Source organism: Salmo trutta, chromosome 30, assembly GCF_901001165.1.
Source record: "Salmo trutta chromosome 30, fSalTru1.1, whole genome shotgun sequence".
Classification (NCBI taxonomy): domain Eukaryota; kingdom Metazoa; phylum Chordata; class Actinopteri; order Salmoniformes; family Salmonidae; genus Salmo; species Salmo trutta.
The window spans coordinates 411,448-428,107 of NC_042986.1; the positions used below are offsets into that span (position 1 = coordinate 411,448).

Consider the following 16,660-nt stretch of genomic DNA (forward strand, 5'->3'; position numbering starts at 1 on the left):
GAATGAACAGGGATACAAGATGCAATGAGTACAAAAGGGACAGTACAGAGTCAGGGGGATAGAAAGAGTCTGGGAAAGAGGAACAATATTCAGTATTCATAAAGCCCTTTTTACATCAGCAGTTGTCACAAAGTGCTTATACAGAAACCCAACCTAAACCCCAAAGACCCCAAAGAGCATGCAATGCAAATCTAGAAGCACGTGGCTAGGAAAAACTCCCTAGAAAGGCAGGAACCTAGGAAGAAACCTAGAGATGAAGCAGGCTCTGATGGGTGGACAGTCCTCTTCTGGCTGTGGAGCGTGGAGGTTGTGTACATGTCTATTAAGGTCAGATCATAGATCAAATAATAATAATAATAAATAATAAATAATAATCACAGTGGTTATAGAGGGTGCAACAGGTCAGAACCTCAGGAGTAAATAGCCGAACATTCAGAGGTCGAGACGGCAGAAACGGTAGAGAGACAGAAGATGACACAGGACACTACATAAGACAGGATAATTATACCAGATTTAACAGACTGACCCTAGCCCCCTGGCACATAGACTATTGAAGCATAGACACTAGGGACTGAGACAGGGGGAGTTGGGGGGCACTTCTTCTTCTTCTTTACCACCATGATCATCATCATTATGAACATCACGTGAAGAAACACATAGGTTCATCAGAGGTGGTTCCCTGCTGGTCATAGCACGTGTAACGTTTTCAAATGTGTATTTCTTCCTGTAATGTAATAAATCAACTAATCACCTGAACTAGTTACTCGACTCACCGCTTCTGTCAGACCCAACAACAACCTTGTAATGACTCGGTTTATCAGACAGGTAACTAACTGATTAAGTATAAAAAGAAGAAACGTGTGTGTGTTCGCGCGTGTGTGTGCTCGTGCATGTGCTCGTGCATGCGTCTGTTCATACGTGTGTTACGGGAATAGCTACCCAATAAATAAATCAGCATTAGTTAACTATTGTCAGAAGATTAGTGTTGCTTCCTTGTGGCCAGGTGTATAAAAGCTATCCTCTTTCTCCAGCTTAACAGAATATATAGCTGACTCCCTGAAGAAACTACCTGTGATTCACTCTGAAAGGTATACTATTCAACTACAGCTACTCGTCTGAACTACTCACTGAATTTGTATTTTCTCTCTCTCTCTCTCTCTCTCTCTCTCTCTCTCTCGTAACTATTACCATGGCGATGTTGTTGACCATCCTTCTGCTTCACTTTACATGATTGATTCATTGTGTGTGCGTCAACATTTGTATTTGGTAAATGCTATCATAAATCTGATAAGACCTGTTGCTATTTCAGATCCCTTACTGGAGGCCAATGATGGGGAACAACTCCGCCCTTTTGATAAGTGGTATATTGCCCCCTGCTGTAACAAGTCTGAATTGACCTCTTCACTGAATTCGCTAACACTCCATCATCATCATAATTGATCACATATGATATATCCCTGTTACAGAGCCCTTACTGCAGACTAACCTTAAACAGATACCTCCTCTGGGTGAGTGTTTCATCTAACAGTAAGGCTGGGATTCAATCCAAGGTGTGTTATAGAGATTTGCACTGGACAACCATCAACACGCCTTTTCAAGGTAATTTACGCAGCATTTACAATGAATGCGATCTCTGTGAACGTCGGCAGTCAGTGCGCTTCTCTGTAGTGGGCCTTGAATTGAACCCGAGCCTAAGAAGAAGTCTGTCCCAGCCAGGCTATGTAACCTATGATGAGGTGTGGTGTTTATATTGAGTGATGTCGCACTGCCTGTGTCTTTCTTCCCTACAGAGACTGAGGAGGTGAAGACACAGAGCAGGTTATGTCCTTCCAGCTGGACCAGATATGGATCCCGCTGCTTTATGTTTGTCAGTACGCAGAGGACATGGCTTGAGGCAGAGGTACACCGATATTTTAAAACATGTCTTCCACTCGGAAAGATTCCATTGTCTACTCTATATTGAGTCTAAAAAATATACAATTTTGAAACAAACTCACTTGTCGGTACTGACTCTCTCTCTCAGTCCTCCTATAGTGATACTGCATGCACTTTGGGACAAACCTTGCATCTGTACACAGTTCAGCAGAGAATCACTTTGTGCAAGAGTTGGTGAGACGACATACGAATGATTTAACCTATCCTTGGATCGTAGGATTTGACCATGTTCAGGTACAGTGCCCATGAATTACGCCACACCAAGCTATACAGTATGTTTGGGAATACTTCGCACAGAGCCACACACGCAGGTTGTACAAATTATGTACAACACATTTGACACATTGGTTGTGATACATCTGACATTTTTGTGATACAACATAGAGTTTGTATGTACAGAAATTATTACACAACCATTATCTGGTGTCTTCACAAAGCTTGTGTAGTTTCCAAAAAACTCTTAATTGTATCACAACCGTTGCCAAATGCGTTGTACATCAGTTGTACAACTTGAGTGTGTACGGAGCCTAATTTTGTGGCTTTAAAGAGATTCCCATCTGCTCTGGTTGAATAAATTAAATGTTTCCTACAGAACCGGGTGTGGCTTTGGAGTGACGGGTCAAGATTGGATTACGCTAGCTGGCACACAGGAGAACCCAACAATTACAATGGCAAGAGGGAGCCTTGTATGATGATGAACTCTGGAGGTACAGTAAACCTACTGTCATTTGAGCCTAATCACTCACGTCACCTTAAAAATCTATCAATTTCAATTGGAGATGTGATTTTTTATCCTTGTTTCCCCTATAGGTGAGAAACGCTGGAAATATAAAATATGTAGAAACAAATATTATTTTGTGTGTTAAAATAATCTGTTAATAAATCCTGAGAAACTTCAACGGGAACGAAAAATGAAACTTTATGTAGTCCATATATCTGATACTGTATAGTAAACATGTTTTCAGTAAACATGTTTTCATTCAGTGCTATTCAGAATCTTTGTACAGCATCACTGCTGTTGTCTGGACTACGTGATGATTCATGACTGAAATGAAATGTAAATATATATTTTTTCATCATTAGTATTTCCCTAATGCTGCCTTTAATGCTAAATGTTTTTGGATGTAACTGCTAAGAAATGCATGATATTTGCTGCTTTCTATTTTATACAGACATTTTGTCAGACACGATTAAAAGGATAGTTCAGTGTAACGGCCGTCGTTAGAGAAAGACCAAGGTGCAGCGGAGGATGTGTTCATCATGAATGAATTTTAATACAAAAAGAGAACACTTGACAAAATAAACGAAATGACAGCCGACAGTTCTGTCAGGTACTAACAACGAAACAGAAAGCACTAAACAGAAAACCCACAAAAACCCAAAGGAAAAACAGGCTACTTATGTGTGACTCCCAATCAGCAACAACAAACTACAGCTGTGCCTGATTGGAAGCCACATGGCCAAAATCAACGAAACAAACCAACCTAGAAAAAAGAACAGAACGCCCCCCCCAATGTAACACCCTGGCCTAACCAAAATAAAGAACAAAAACCCCTCTCTATGGCCAGGGCGTTACATTCAGCCATTTTCCATATTTAGATATTTGTTTCCTTACCTTGAAAGCAGTCTATAGACAAGGAGTGACTGCAATCCACACTTTAGTCTCTGAAAACAATTAACAACATTAGCATTTTGGGATCAATTCCTAGTGAAATCGAATTGTCCCTGTTAAGGATTCAGAAACATTCGTTTTACAGCAGTTATTGTTTAAAAACATGTTTCACGCTAACACTAGAGGACACTATATTGTCATGTTTTGCAGTTACAAGCCGAGAGAGAGAGAGAGAGAGAGAGAGAGATGATAGATCCAAAAAAATTCTACCTCTAATCCAACTGTGAAATTCAGAAGTGTTCTTTTTTTTCATTTTCAGGTAGGCCTAGCAGTACCGCACACACTGCATTAACTCTCATAGTCTTCTTATCTTCATAGTCTAACCTGATGAAAATGAAAACATGCTGTGTGAACAAAAATGTCTACATTGGTTCAGCCAACTAGCAGCTAAATAACTGATATACAGTATGCACATAAAACTGTACATGATGGGTATACTTTAAGGATTAGTTGTAAGAAGTTACCACCATTGTAAAATTCTTGAGAGAAAATGTGTAAATGCAGTTTTCAAGCAGGGTGAAGAATTTGGAGTCAGCCTATTACGTGAGGCAGCCAAGCCTTGAGAGGAAATAGCTGTCCACTCGCTAGCCTCACCATATAAACGTGAAAAACCCCATAAGAACAAGTCAAAATAAACAGAGACAGAGTTTATTTTCCACTTACATTTTATTACTGACAAAAGAAAACAAAAGAAGCATCGCCACACAAAATGAACCAAATGCTGGCAAAAAGCCAATGCACCAGCAACAAGTGATGTACAAATAATAATTATTCAAATTACCATGGAATTTTATAATAATAATAATAATAATAATAATAATAATGCACCCTGATGAAAACAAGCCAAAATGTTACTTCATATCATTCATAAATATGTGAAACCAGTCAATCGATTTAAATAGAATGACCATATTGCGTCCATAAACATGTTATTCAACAAAACTAAATGGGTTCTTTCATCGCTGGCTTTACAATTAAAAGTACATTTCGCAGGTTTGTACACAAATGAAATATCTACCAGTGACCATTCCTTATAAACTTAAATTGTGCTACAGTGAAAAACAATTTTTTTAAGAATGACATTTTTTCACAAAAAAGTGTAAAGATGAATTCAACACAATTTCTAAAACACCTAATAAAACTAGTCAAAAACTTTAAAACCCACTGTTATGCTTTTATCTTTAGTAACATTTCACATTTAGCAACAATTTTTTTATTACACCTATACAAGTGGTGCTGGGGAGTGGGGGGGGGGTGGTCCGCTGGACCAGGAGAGGTTTAAACTAAGGAAGAGGTTTCACCTTTGACCTCTTCAGTCCAGTCACATCCTGAGGACAGGCTAGAAAGTAGCAAGACCAGTGAACAGAGCTTTAACACAAGATTTAGTGTGTGTATTCCCTCACTGAATCCAGCTCGCACAAAAATCACATAACCAAACAAAATAATGTTAAAAAAAAATAAGCAAGGGACTGTGGCTAGATACACACATCTAGGCTTTGAGGGGCAGGTTCCATCTTGGTAGATATTTACAATCACTTTGAAAAAAAAGAGGGGAAAGCTCTTAATTAGAGCTGGGTTGACGTAAGGATGTTGTCTTTTTCTAATTTCACTTTGTGTTTTTGCTTTATTTCAGGGGGTGTCTGTCTTTGCTGAAATAGTTGTATCCTCCCTTAGTGAGGTGACTAGGTTCTAGGGTCCTGTATGAGAATCTTAACATAGACCCCTACAATGAATATGCTTACAGCATTGTTTCTCCCAAAAGTGGGCAGTACGTGGCAAAACTGAGTAAGACCAAAGGAAAAGCAAAAGAGGAGAAAAATGAAAGACTTTGAAAATGTCAAAACAAAGCCAGAAGACATTTTTTTGTCTTTGTGTACAGTATGTTGATGTGAGCTTGAAGCTTAACCCCCCACAAAATGGAACATTCATGTCAAAAAGAAGCAAGGCTCCTGTCCAGTCTAAGTGCTTGGCAAATATGTGAAGTAGTAGCAGTCTCTGGGATTTTAAAAATCCTTCAGAAAAAAACAAGGAGGAGAAAGATACATTGACGTTGTTGTTAATGAACATTGGTAAACTCCCTGGAGTCTTGACTTTTGGAGGTCCTTCAGCTTCAAGTGAGGTAGAGAGGCTTGTCCCGAGCTCCCATGCCACTGCTGATGAAGAGAACACGGAGAAGATGGCATCAAAATCCAATGAATTGAATGCGACTCAAAAAACATATATTTATTCTATTCAGTACTATTTATTTGGCAGAGAAGGAGAGCTGTGCATAGCAGTGGAAGCATAGCATAGCAGTTGAAGTGAATGAACATAGCAGTGGATGCATAGCAGTAGAAGTGAATGAACACAGTGAATTTGGATGATCTTGTCCAAGGGAGGGAGGTAAATTGTGAAGAGGAGTGGATTCAATATTGACCCCTGAAGGACACCTTGTGTGACAGCCACACACCCTCACCAGTGGTTTTTCAGTAGGACAAACTGTTGCCGGTCAGTGATGTAATTATTAAATCAAATACGGAGTTACCTTTTTTTCAAAAGTATGTTGTGAATTTTCAAAGTAGTACAAAACTCTAAACTGGTAACACTTGTAACGCAGTCAGTCTTACATTTAAAACCTTTCATTGTGCATTCTGTAGACATCTTTCACCACACAACCATTGATCCAAAATATGTTTACTCTGAAATATAATGAATACATTGGTTTAATCACCAAAACACAACATAATGATACCTTCTTAATTGAGTTATTCAAACAACCAGTTAATCCAATAGCAACAAAAAAAAGTAATATACATGATTCAAAATTACCCTTTCAATGTGGTATGCTACAGTACCATAAACTACAGTACATTAAACTGTTTTCACATTAGGCAATACACTTGCACTCCCTATTTAAAAATGATTGAACATCACATTTTCATAATTTCTATCCCATGTGTGATCAAAGGTGTGCTCATCGAAGACATCTTTCACAATATAATCAAATGAAAGAAATTAAAGGCACTAGTTTGCATCAAGCCTGTCTTTAGCATTTGGTCATAGGTTCTCATCAAAATCGCAGTGAATATCCTCATTGTTCACGCACCTGGGGAAAACCCTTTTTGCATGGTGAATCCAAGTCTGACATACACTACCGTTCAAAAGTTTGGGTCACTTAGAAATGTCCTTGTTTTTGAAAGAAAAGCACATTTTGTTGTCCATTAAAAGAACATCAAACTGATCAGAAATACAGTGTAGACATTGTTAATGTTGTCAATGACTATAGTAGCTGGACTATCTACATAGGCATACAGAGGCCCATTATCAGAAACTATCAATCCTGTGTTCCAATGGCACGTTGTGTTAGCTAATCCAGGTTTATCATTTTAAAAGGCTAATTGATCATTAGAAAACCCTTCTGCAATTATGTTAGCACAGCTGAAAACTGTTGGTCTGATTAAAGAAGCAATAAAACTGGCCTTCTTTAGACTAGTTGAGTATTAGCATCGGCATTTGTGGGTTCAATTACAGGCTCAAAATGGCCAGAAACAAATACCTTTCTTCTGAAACTCGTCAGTCTATTCTTGTTCTGAGAAATGAAGGCTATTCCATGCGAGAAATTACCAAGAAACTGAAGATCTCGAACAACAGCGCAAACGGGCTCTAACAGAACAGCGCAAAGTGGCTCTAACCAGAATAGAAAGTGGAGTGGGAGGACCCGGTGCACAACTGAGCAAGAGGACAAGTACATTAGAGTGTCTAGTTTGAGAAACAGACGCCTCACAAGTCCTCAACTGGCAGCTTCATTAAATAGTACCCACAAAACACCAGTCTCAACGTCAACAGTGAAGAGGCGACTCCGGGATGCTGGCCTTCTAAAGCAGTATGAACCCCCCAACCCATCAAGCAACTTCATTTTGGATACATGTTTACTGTTTTGGACTTTATGGATTATTTGTGTATTGTATTGATATTGTATTACTGCACTGTAGGAGCTAAAAATGGCAATCATACATCTTCCATCATGTATTGTATTTCAAAGTATCGTTTTCTACATAATTATTGTAGTGGTCCTGTACATGGCTAAGTTCATAAGCACATGGCACTAGCAACACCAGAGTTTTGGGTTCGATTTCCACTGGAGTCACATACCCCACTGCGTGAACTGTTGTCACATTGGACAAAAGTGTCTGCTACGCAAATGGTATACAGTATATTATGGTATTACAGTACTGTATTGGCCAATGCAATTTTAGTAAAGCAGTGTGAACCCCCCAACCCATCAAGCAACTTTATTTTGGATTCATGTTTACTGTTTTGGACTTTATGGATTATTTGTATATTGTATTGTATTGATATTGTATTACTGCATTGTAGGAGCTAAAAACACAAGCATTTAGCTGCACCTGCTAACATCTGCTAATATGTATACACAACCAATACACTTTGAATTGATTTGCTACATATAATACATCTCTGATTTTGTCAATATCAGATTAAAAGAAATGTACTGTGAAGTAAAATCATAATAGTCATCATCATAGTAGTGCATTCGAGTATATATAACTTTCTATGTTTCTACTTTACAGACATAAATGTTCATTATGTAGTTCTCAAAAATCTGTAGTAGACAAACCAGTTTACATGTAAAATCTCTAGGTTTACCAAATGTTTAAGTGATAGTATTAGTATTTAGTATTAGTAAAATTACTTTTAACAAAAGATGAGGGAATCATTACAAAAGTACTGTGAGCATTGCATTGTGAAAGGCAATTACTTTATATAAAAAAATGTATTGCAATGTGAAACATGTATGTGAGACACTGAGTAAGTTTGGTGAAAAAATGGGTTTATGATGCTTTGGTGCTTAGAGTTTTGAAACAAAAGCCTTTTTGATGATCTGTTTTGAGTTTTGTTGTAAGAGTTACCATAAACTTGTGAAAATTGCACCAAAGCGGTAAAACATATGGTTGATTTCATCAGAATAGCAACTGTGAGTCACACTTTCTCACAGTGTAGGGAAAAGTGCTTTTTCACTACTATGGCTTTTGAATAAACAGTACAGTGTCCATTTTAGGACACCCTCAGCCTCACTCTAGCAAAGGACTGTTGATAAGACTGTTACTCGTCCCAGTAGGGTATCAGGGCATGCTCACCTGCAATGGTTGGGCCCACAGTCCCGGTTGCAGTACTCGCCGTCCCAGTCTGGGTTCTGTCCATGCCCTGGGTTGGGCGCCCCCGGGGACTGGGACCCCCCCACACTGTTCTGGTAATCCTGAATGTGAGAGAACCCCTGGAGCAGAAGAGAAAACAGAGGAGTGCTCTGTTAAAAAACGCTACCACTTCAAATGCTCCAATTTGGTTGGTGGGCTTCCCAGTAGCATGACGTTCACGTCTACTGCAGGCAATGGGGGCAATGCTCAACTTGTTTCCCCACAACTCTGAATGGCCAAGCAGGGCTGAATGCTGGAGAACAGAGATTGGACTAACCTGTTGGCTGAGAGGAGGTGAGTGCAGAGATCCCTGGAGCCCCATTGAGTGCGACTGGACCTGCTGCATGCGCAGGGAACTCTGGTGCAGGGCGAGCTGGGACGGGTGGAGGGGCGGGCTGATCTGGAAGGGGGAGGGGGGTGAGGCACTCATGCTGGGCGGCAGCATCTGGGATTGGCTGAGGGTCCGGGCCAGGGCGTGGTGGGGCGGACCGGCGAAGCTCTGCAGGTCCGACAAGGGGAAGGAGCCGGGGCCCAGACCGTAGGGGGAGGAGGCCTGCGGAGGCACGCTGTACAGGGGCTGCTTTGGGGGCAGCATGTGGGAGGGCTGGCTGCTTTGGGAGCTTTTTGGTTCGACAGGGTCATTGTAGGGCTGGAGGGGAGAAACACAAAACAAAGAGGATGTAGGAAGTAGGAAGGTTAGGATATTTTGTAAAAGCTGTAAAGGTGTAAAAACTCTCAAATTTTTGTTGTGATTTCATATACTGTTGACACCCCCCCAAAACTAATCTCTGATACATGATAAAGGCCCTATAGCACCATTCAGTGTTATTCAGGGTCCTATTCAGGGTCCTATTCAGGGTCCAGGCAGTGTCAGAGGAAGGCATTAAAAATTGTCAAAGACCCCAGCCACCCCAGTCATAGACTCTTTACTACTGCATGGCAAGCGGTACCGGAGTGCCAAGTCTAGGACAACCCCTCTTTTTACGCTGCTGCTACTCTCTGTTTATCATATATGCATAGTCACTTTAACTATACATTCATGTACACACTACCTCAATTGGGCCGACCAACCAGTGCTCCCGCACATTGGCTAACCGGGCTATCTGCATTGTGTCCCGCCACCCACCACCCGCCAACCCCTCTTTTACGCTACTGCTACTCTCTGTTCATCATATATGCATAGTCACTTTAACCATATCTACATGTACATACTACCTCAATCAGCCTGACTAACCGGTGTCTGTATGTAGCCTCGCTACTTTTATAGCCTCGCTACTGTATATAGCCTGTCTTTTTACTGTTGTTTTATTTCTTTACTTACCTATTGTTCACCTAATACCTTTTTTTGCATTATTGGTTGCACTATTGGTAAGTAAGCATTTCACTGTATGTATTTCACTGTTGTATTCGGCGCACGTGACAAATAAACTTTGATTTGATTTGATTTATTCATAAGGACACACCATAGCAAATGTTTCAAAAGGTTGAACAAAAACAAATGTTTCTTTTTGGACAAGTTCAGATAGTCTCTCCCTATGATGACCCGTTTCCGTGTCGTGCCAAATGAATGCGACCAAGTAGTGCTAGGTCATCTGTGATACACAGGATTACAAAGCTAAAGGTTTACCATAGTTACAGGAATCTTCAGTAATTTTGGTAATTAACAGAAAATCTATGGCAATCACTCGGAACTTTCATAATTTATGCTTGAATAACTTCATAAAAAGTAATTATATATATATAGTATACATTTGTTATATCTGTGTCCATATTGTCCATTAATTTCTAGTAGATAGACCATATGGTTCAAGAGAAAATAGCCTAATTAATGAAAAGAGCATCTAATCAACAATGGCATTATTTTCAATTAACTCTGCAACTCTTCCAACTACAGTACTGACTTTTTTCACAACGGCTATCAGTTTGACGCCAAAACTTTGACAAATACATACTGACATAGTAAAATAAATTAATTTATAATTTATTTTATTTGTTAATTTCTTGCTTACCTCCTCGGTAACACTTTACTTTACGGTCATAACCATGTCATAATATGTCATTACAGCTGGTATAACTGTGATATGTGTCATAACACTGTCATGACACATATTTTGACCTGTTGTGACATATATTACATTATTTTATGGCTGGTTATGACACCTACAGTACATACAGTAAGAGTGTCAAAACCCACAAAACCTACCACACAAGGCAAAAATATTAAATTAAACCATAGCCTACATGTCAATAGTATGTGTATGTTAAATAACATTTTCTGAAACTGACCATATTGACCATATTAAATGATCATTGTAATTGCACAGAAAGTGAAGTCAGACATGCACCTACCCCAATGCTCTGTTGCTGATGACTGGGATGAACGCAGGAGCAGATGTCAGGAGCAGGACAAGACAACCTATTGACTGATGACTGACATAAGGCTTTGTAAGTAATTGGCCTATCTGGTTTATATGACTATGGTGGTCATAATGTTTTTTGACAGTGTCATAAAGTGTATTTTCTGAAAGTTATTTAAAATATTACAAAAAAAACATGACTATAAACATAATTTATTTGAGCTGTTCTTGCTATAATACGGAATTGGTCTTTTACCAAATAGGGCTATCTTCTGTATACCACCCCTACCTTGTCACAACACAACTGATTGGCTCAAATGCATTAAGAAGGAATTAAATTCCACAAATTAACTTTTAACAAGGCACACCTCTTAATTGAAATGCATTCCAGGTGACTACCTCATGAAGCTGGTTGAGAGAATACCAAGAGTGTGCAAAGCTGTCATCAAGGCAAAGGGCGGCTACTTTGAAGAATCTCAAATCTAAAATATATTTTGATTTGTTTAACACTTTTTTTGTTACTACATGATCCCATATGTGTCACGCCCTGACCATAGAGAGCCCTTGTTTCTATATGGTGTAGTAGGTCAGGGCGTGACTAGGGGGTTATTGTAGTTTAACATTTCTATGTTGTGTTCTAGTTTTATTTTCTATGTTGGTGTTTTGTATGGTTCCCAATTAGAGGCAGCTGGTAATTGTTGTCTCTATTGGGGATCATATTTAAGTAGCTATTTTTCCCACCTGTTTTTGTGGGATATTGTTTTGTGTTTGTGCATGTGCACCACGTAGTCACGTTTCGTTGTTCGTTTATTGATTTATTGTTTTTGCTTAAAGTTTCACTTTGTAATAAATATGTGGAACTCAACATCCGCTGTGCCTTGGTCCCGTTCTTACGACAACCGTGACAATACGTGTTATTTCATAGTTTTGATTGCTTCACTAAAAACCCTGGAATGAATTGGTGTCCAAACTTTTGACTGGTACTGTGTGTATATACACAGTTAAGTCGGAAGTTTACATACACTTATGTTGGAGTCATTAAAACTCGTTTTTCAACCACTCCACAAAATTCTTGTTAACAAACTATAGTTTTGGCAAGTCGGTTAGGACATCCACTTTGTGCATGACACAAGTAATTTGACCAACAATTGTTTACAGACAGATTATTTCACTTATAATTCACTGTATCACAATTCCAGTGGGTCAGAAGTTTACATCACTAAGTTAACTGTGCCTTTAAACAGCTTGGAAAATTCCAGGAAAGGATGTCATGGCTTTAGAAGCTTCTGATAGGTTAATTTACATAATTTGAGTAAATTGGAGGTGTACCTGTGGATGTATTTCAAGGCCTACCTTCAAACTCAGTGCCTCTTTGCTTGACATTATGGGAAAATCAAAAGAAATCAGTCAAGACGTCAGAAAATAAAATGTAGACCTCCACAAGTCTGGTTCATCCTTGGGAGCAATTTCCAAATGCCTGAAGGTACCACGTTCATCTGTACAAACAATAGTACGCAAGTATAAACACCATGGGACCTCGCAGCTGTCATACCGCTCAGGAAGAAGACGCATTCTGTCTCCTAGAGATGAACATACTTTGGTGCGAAAAGTGCAAATCAATCCCAGAACAACAGCAACGTACCTTGCGAAGATGCTGGAGAAAACAGGCACAAAAGTATCTATATCCACAGTAAAACAAGTCCTATATCGACAATCTGAGAGGCCGCTCAGCAAGGAAGAAGCCACTGCTCCAAAACCACCATAAAAAAGCCAGACTACGGTTTGCAACTGCACATGGGAACAAAGATTGTACTTTTTGGAGAAATGTCCTATGATCTGATGAAACAAAAATGTAACTGTTTGGCCATAACGACCATTGTTATTTTTGGAGGAAAAAGGGGGAGGCTTGCAAGCCAAAGAACACCGTGAAGCACGGGGGTGGCAGCATCATGTTGTGGGGGTGCTTTGCTGCAGGAGGGACTGCTGCACTTCACAAAATAGATGGCATCATGAGGCGGACAATTATGTGGATATATTGAAGTAACATCTCAAGACATCAGTCAGGAAGTTAAAACTTGGGCACAAATGGGTCTTCCAAATGGACAACGACCCCAACCATACTTCCAAATTTGTGGCAAAATGGCTTAAGGACAACAAAGTCAAGGTATTGGAGTGGCCATCACAAAGCCCTAACCTCAATCCTATAGAAAATGTGTGGGCAGAACTGTAAAAGCGTGTGCGAGCAAGGAGGCCTACCAACCTGACTCAGTTACACCAGCTCTGTCAGGAGAATTGGTACAAAATTCACCCAACTTATTGTGGGTAGCTTCTGGAAGGCTACCCAAAACGTTTGACCCAAGTTAAACAATTTAAAGGCAATGCTACCAAATACTAATTGAGTGTAAACTTCTGACCCACTGGGAATGTGATGAAAGAAATAAAAGCTGAAATAAATCATTCTCTCTACTATTATTCTGACATTTCACATTCTTAAAATAAAGTGGTGATCCTAACTGACCTAAGACAGGGAATATTTACTAGGATTAAATGTCAGGAATTGTGAAAAACTGTGTTGAAATATATTTGGCTAAGGTGTATGTAAACTTCCTTATTTCAAGAATATATATATATATATACTTAAGTATCAAAAGTAAATGTAACTGCTAAAATATACGTAAGTATCAAAAGTAAAAGTATAAATAATTTCAAATTCGTTATATTAAGCAAACCAGAGAGCACCATTTTCTTGTTTTTTATTTGTTTGCGGATAGCCAGGGGCACACACCAACGCACATACATATTTTACAAACGAAGCATGTGTGTTTAGTGAGTCCGCCAGTTCAGTGGCAGTAGGGATGACCAGGGATGTTCTCTTGATAAGTGTGTGCATTTGACAATTTTCCTATCCTGCTTAGCATTCAAAATGTAACGAGTACTTTTGGGTGTCAGGGAAAATGTATGGAGTAAAAATTACATTATTTTCATTTGGAATATAGTGAAGTAAAAGTAAAAGTTGGCAAAAATATGAATAGTAAAGTTAAGTAGAGATACGCAAATAAAACTACTTAAGTAGTAAATAAAAGTATTTTTACTTAAGTACTTTACACCACTGTATATATGTCACGACAGGTGTAATATATTGGTCATGACAGTGTTACGATCATATTATGACAGTTTATGACAAGTTATGTTAGCTGTTATGACATATTATGACATGGTTATGACCATGCCATAACATGTTATGATGCTGGGTGTCAAGTAAAGTGTTACCAAACCCTCATATTAAACAGCAAAAGGTATTCACTTAGTCGATGGTTTATTTTTAGGTTTTGTCAACAACAACAAAAATGTAATCATCTTATTTAATAATTTCATATATTTTGATAATGAGGCCTCACAGAGGACCAGAGATCATTACAAAACACCCAGAAGGGCCAAGTACTCAGAAGGGCCAATAGATGTCTTGTGACAGATTACATAAAATCCTTGAAAGATATCAAAAGACTTATTGACTCTTTATGTATATCATGGGTGCATCATTCAGAGCAGGTGCAGCCCTCGCCTTGCTCCCCCCTCCCTCACCCAACACCTATGATGAGCTGTCAGATTGCTTATCTGAACCTATCAGTGTTGATTACAGGGGCAACGGTGCCCATTTGTATGAATTGTTGCCGGGCCACCGGATAATGATCAATGGACACCTTGACAGATGGATGGGAATGGAGAGGGCACACACACACACACACACACACACACACACACACACACACACACACACACACACACACACACACACAGGAAAATGAGACTGTTTGCCAGAAGAACAAATGGAATGACAAAAGGAATCTCCCCGACGCTACATTGTGGGCTGTTAACGCGACCCGGCACTAAACAACACAATTTCACCATCCCTTCCTTCCTCTCCATGTTGCTGCGTAAGAAATAGGGTGCCATCACTCATAGGAAAAAAGAAGAATGCCATACATCTAAATTAGCAGCAAGGTGTCACACTGAAAAAATGCTACAAAAACCCAAATATGTGTAGCGTTGAATTGGATGCACACTCCCAAGCAATGCAACAGAAGACACAATGGGTGCGTCAATAACAACAACAAACCAAGAGTTCCATGCATGTGTCTTGTATGAATAGCCATAGACAAGATATATCCTATGAAGACAGATACAGATAATGGCCCAATGAAATATATATAAATAAAATAAAATAAAGTAGTATTTGTGACATGCGCCGAATACAACAGGTGTTGACTTCACCGAGAAATGCTTAATATATTATATACAAATAGTGGGCATACATACAGGCCCTACAACCAATAACATCAAAATATGCCCTTTCAAACCAAGCTTCTTTACTGAATAGCTCTTTTGAATACAGGAGGGAATAGTATGACATTCCCTCTATCAGAACAACTGTCCCAACACCGACCCCAACCCCAACTCCAACTCCAATCCCCAACCTATGGAAATATGCTATAGTCTTGTTGCATCACCCTACCTCCACTCTCCGTTAGCCCCTCCCCCATCATTAGCTGCGATTTTTCATCCAATCCATCATCACTTTAAGCAAGCCTGGCGTGTCATAAGCGTTACCTTGGAAACGAGACTGGCTCTGTACGTGGCGAGGGCTTTCAGGTACTCTTTCTTGGCCGCCTCGGTTTTCCTCTTGTATGCCTGGAAATCAAAGGAAAAAGAGAGTGAGATGAGGTCTACCCACATACAAACAGAAATGTGCACATAAACACACTCTCACAAATGGTTCACTTTCCATTGGAGCCAATGGAACAGAACCCTTCCATTTCCACATCATACTACTTCCTTATTTCAAGAATAATTTCTATACTAGAGAAATTAACTGGCACTCTCCATCATTTTAACACTGCAACACCCATTGCATCATACACTCATAAACTGACAAGGTAAAAATCTGTCGTTCTGCCCGTGAACGAGGCAGTTAACCCACTGTTCCAGGCCGTCATTGAAAATAACAATTTGTTCTTAACTGACTTGCCTAGTTAAATAAAGGTAAAATTCTATAAAAATAAATAAATGGTGTGTGCACGTTTGCCTGTGTATGCATGTGTGTGCGAGTGTGTGTGTGCGCATGTCGGCATGTGTGTATGTCGAGGGGGGTTGTAAATAACAAGCACAGTAAGCCCCAAGAGACCAGGGTCGTGGGGTAAATAACACTTAAGCCCTGATGCACCATTGGTTGCTTCCAGTGAATACATCATAATGGATTAAAATTCCAGAAGGACAGCATTGCAGCATTTTAATTGACAGTTGATTCTAAAATGGATATAAATACAAACAGTATTCAGACCCCTTGACTTTTTCCACATTTTGTTACGTTACAGCTAGGAATGCATGATATAATCAGTGAACATATCGGAATCGGCCAATATTAGTGAAAAATGCCAACATCAGTATCGGCCCGATGTCTAGTTTAATGCCGATGTTAAAAACCGATACCAAAGCACCCGTGCATA

The 16,660-nt window shown here is 39.4% G+C and overlaps 1 protein-coding gene and 1 pseudogene across 1 annotated transcript in view; one reads left to right on the forward strand and one right to left on the reverse strand.

Annotated features, from left to right (window-relative positions):
* The first annotated feature begins 1,620 nt into the window (after positions 1-1,620).
* LOC115168841 (ladderlectin-like) lies at positions 1,621-2,862 on the forward strand (annotated as a pseudogene).
* A 1,392-nt stretch (positions 2,863-4,254) lies between these two features.
* The window catches only part of LOC115168925 (TOX high mobility group box family member 2), a 129,939-nt gene continuing 117,533 nt past the window's right edge, over positions 4,255-16,660 (reverse strand). The window contains exons 6-9 of the mRNA XM_029724448.1: positions 15,765-15,845; positions 9,077-9,448; positions 8,743-8,879; positions 4,255-5,760 (exon numbers count right to left, since the gene is read on the reverse strand). Coding sequence (XP_029580308.1) covers positions 5,718-5,760; positions 8,743-8,879; positions 9,077-9,448; positions 15,765-15,845 — 633 coding nt within the window. The 3' untranslated portion in view covers positions 4,255-5,717. The remainder of the gene's footprint in view (positions 5,761-8,742; positions 8,880-9,076; positions 9,449-15,764; positions 15,846-16,660) is intronic.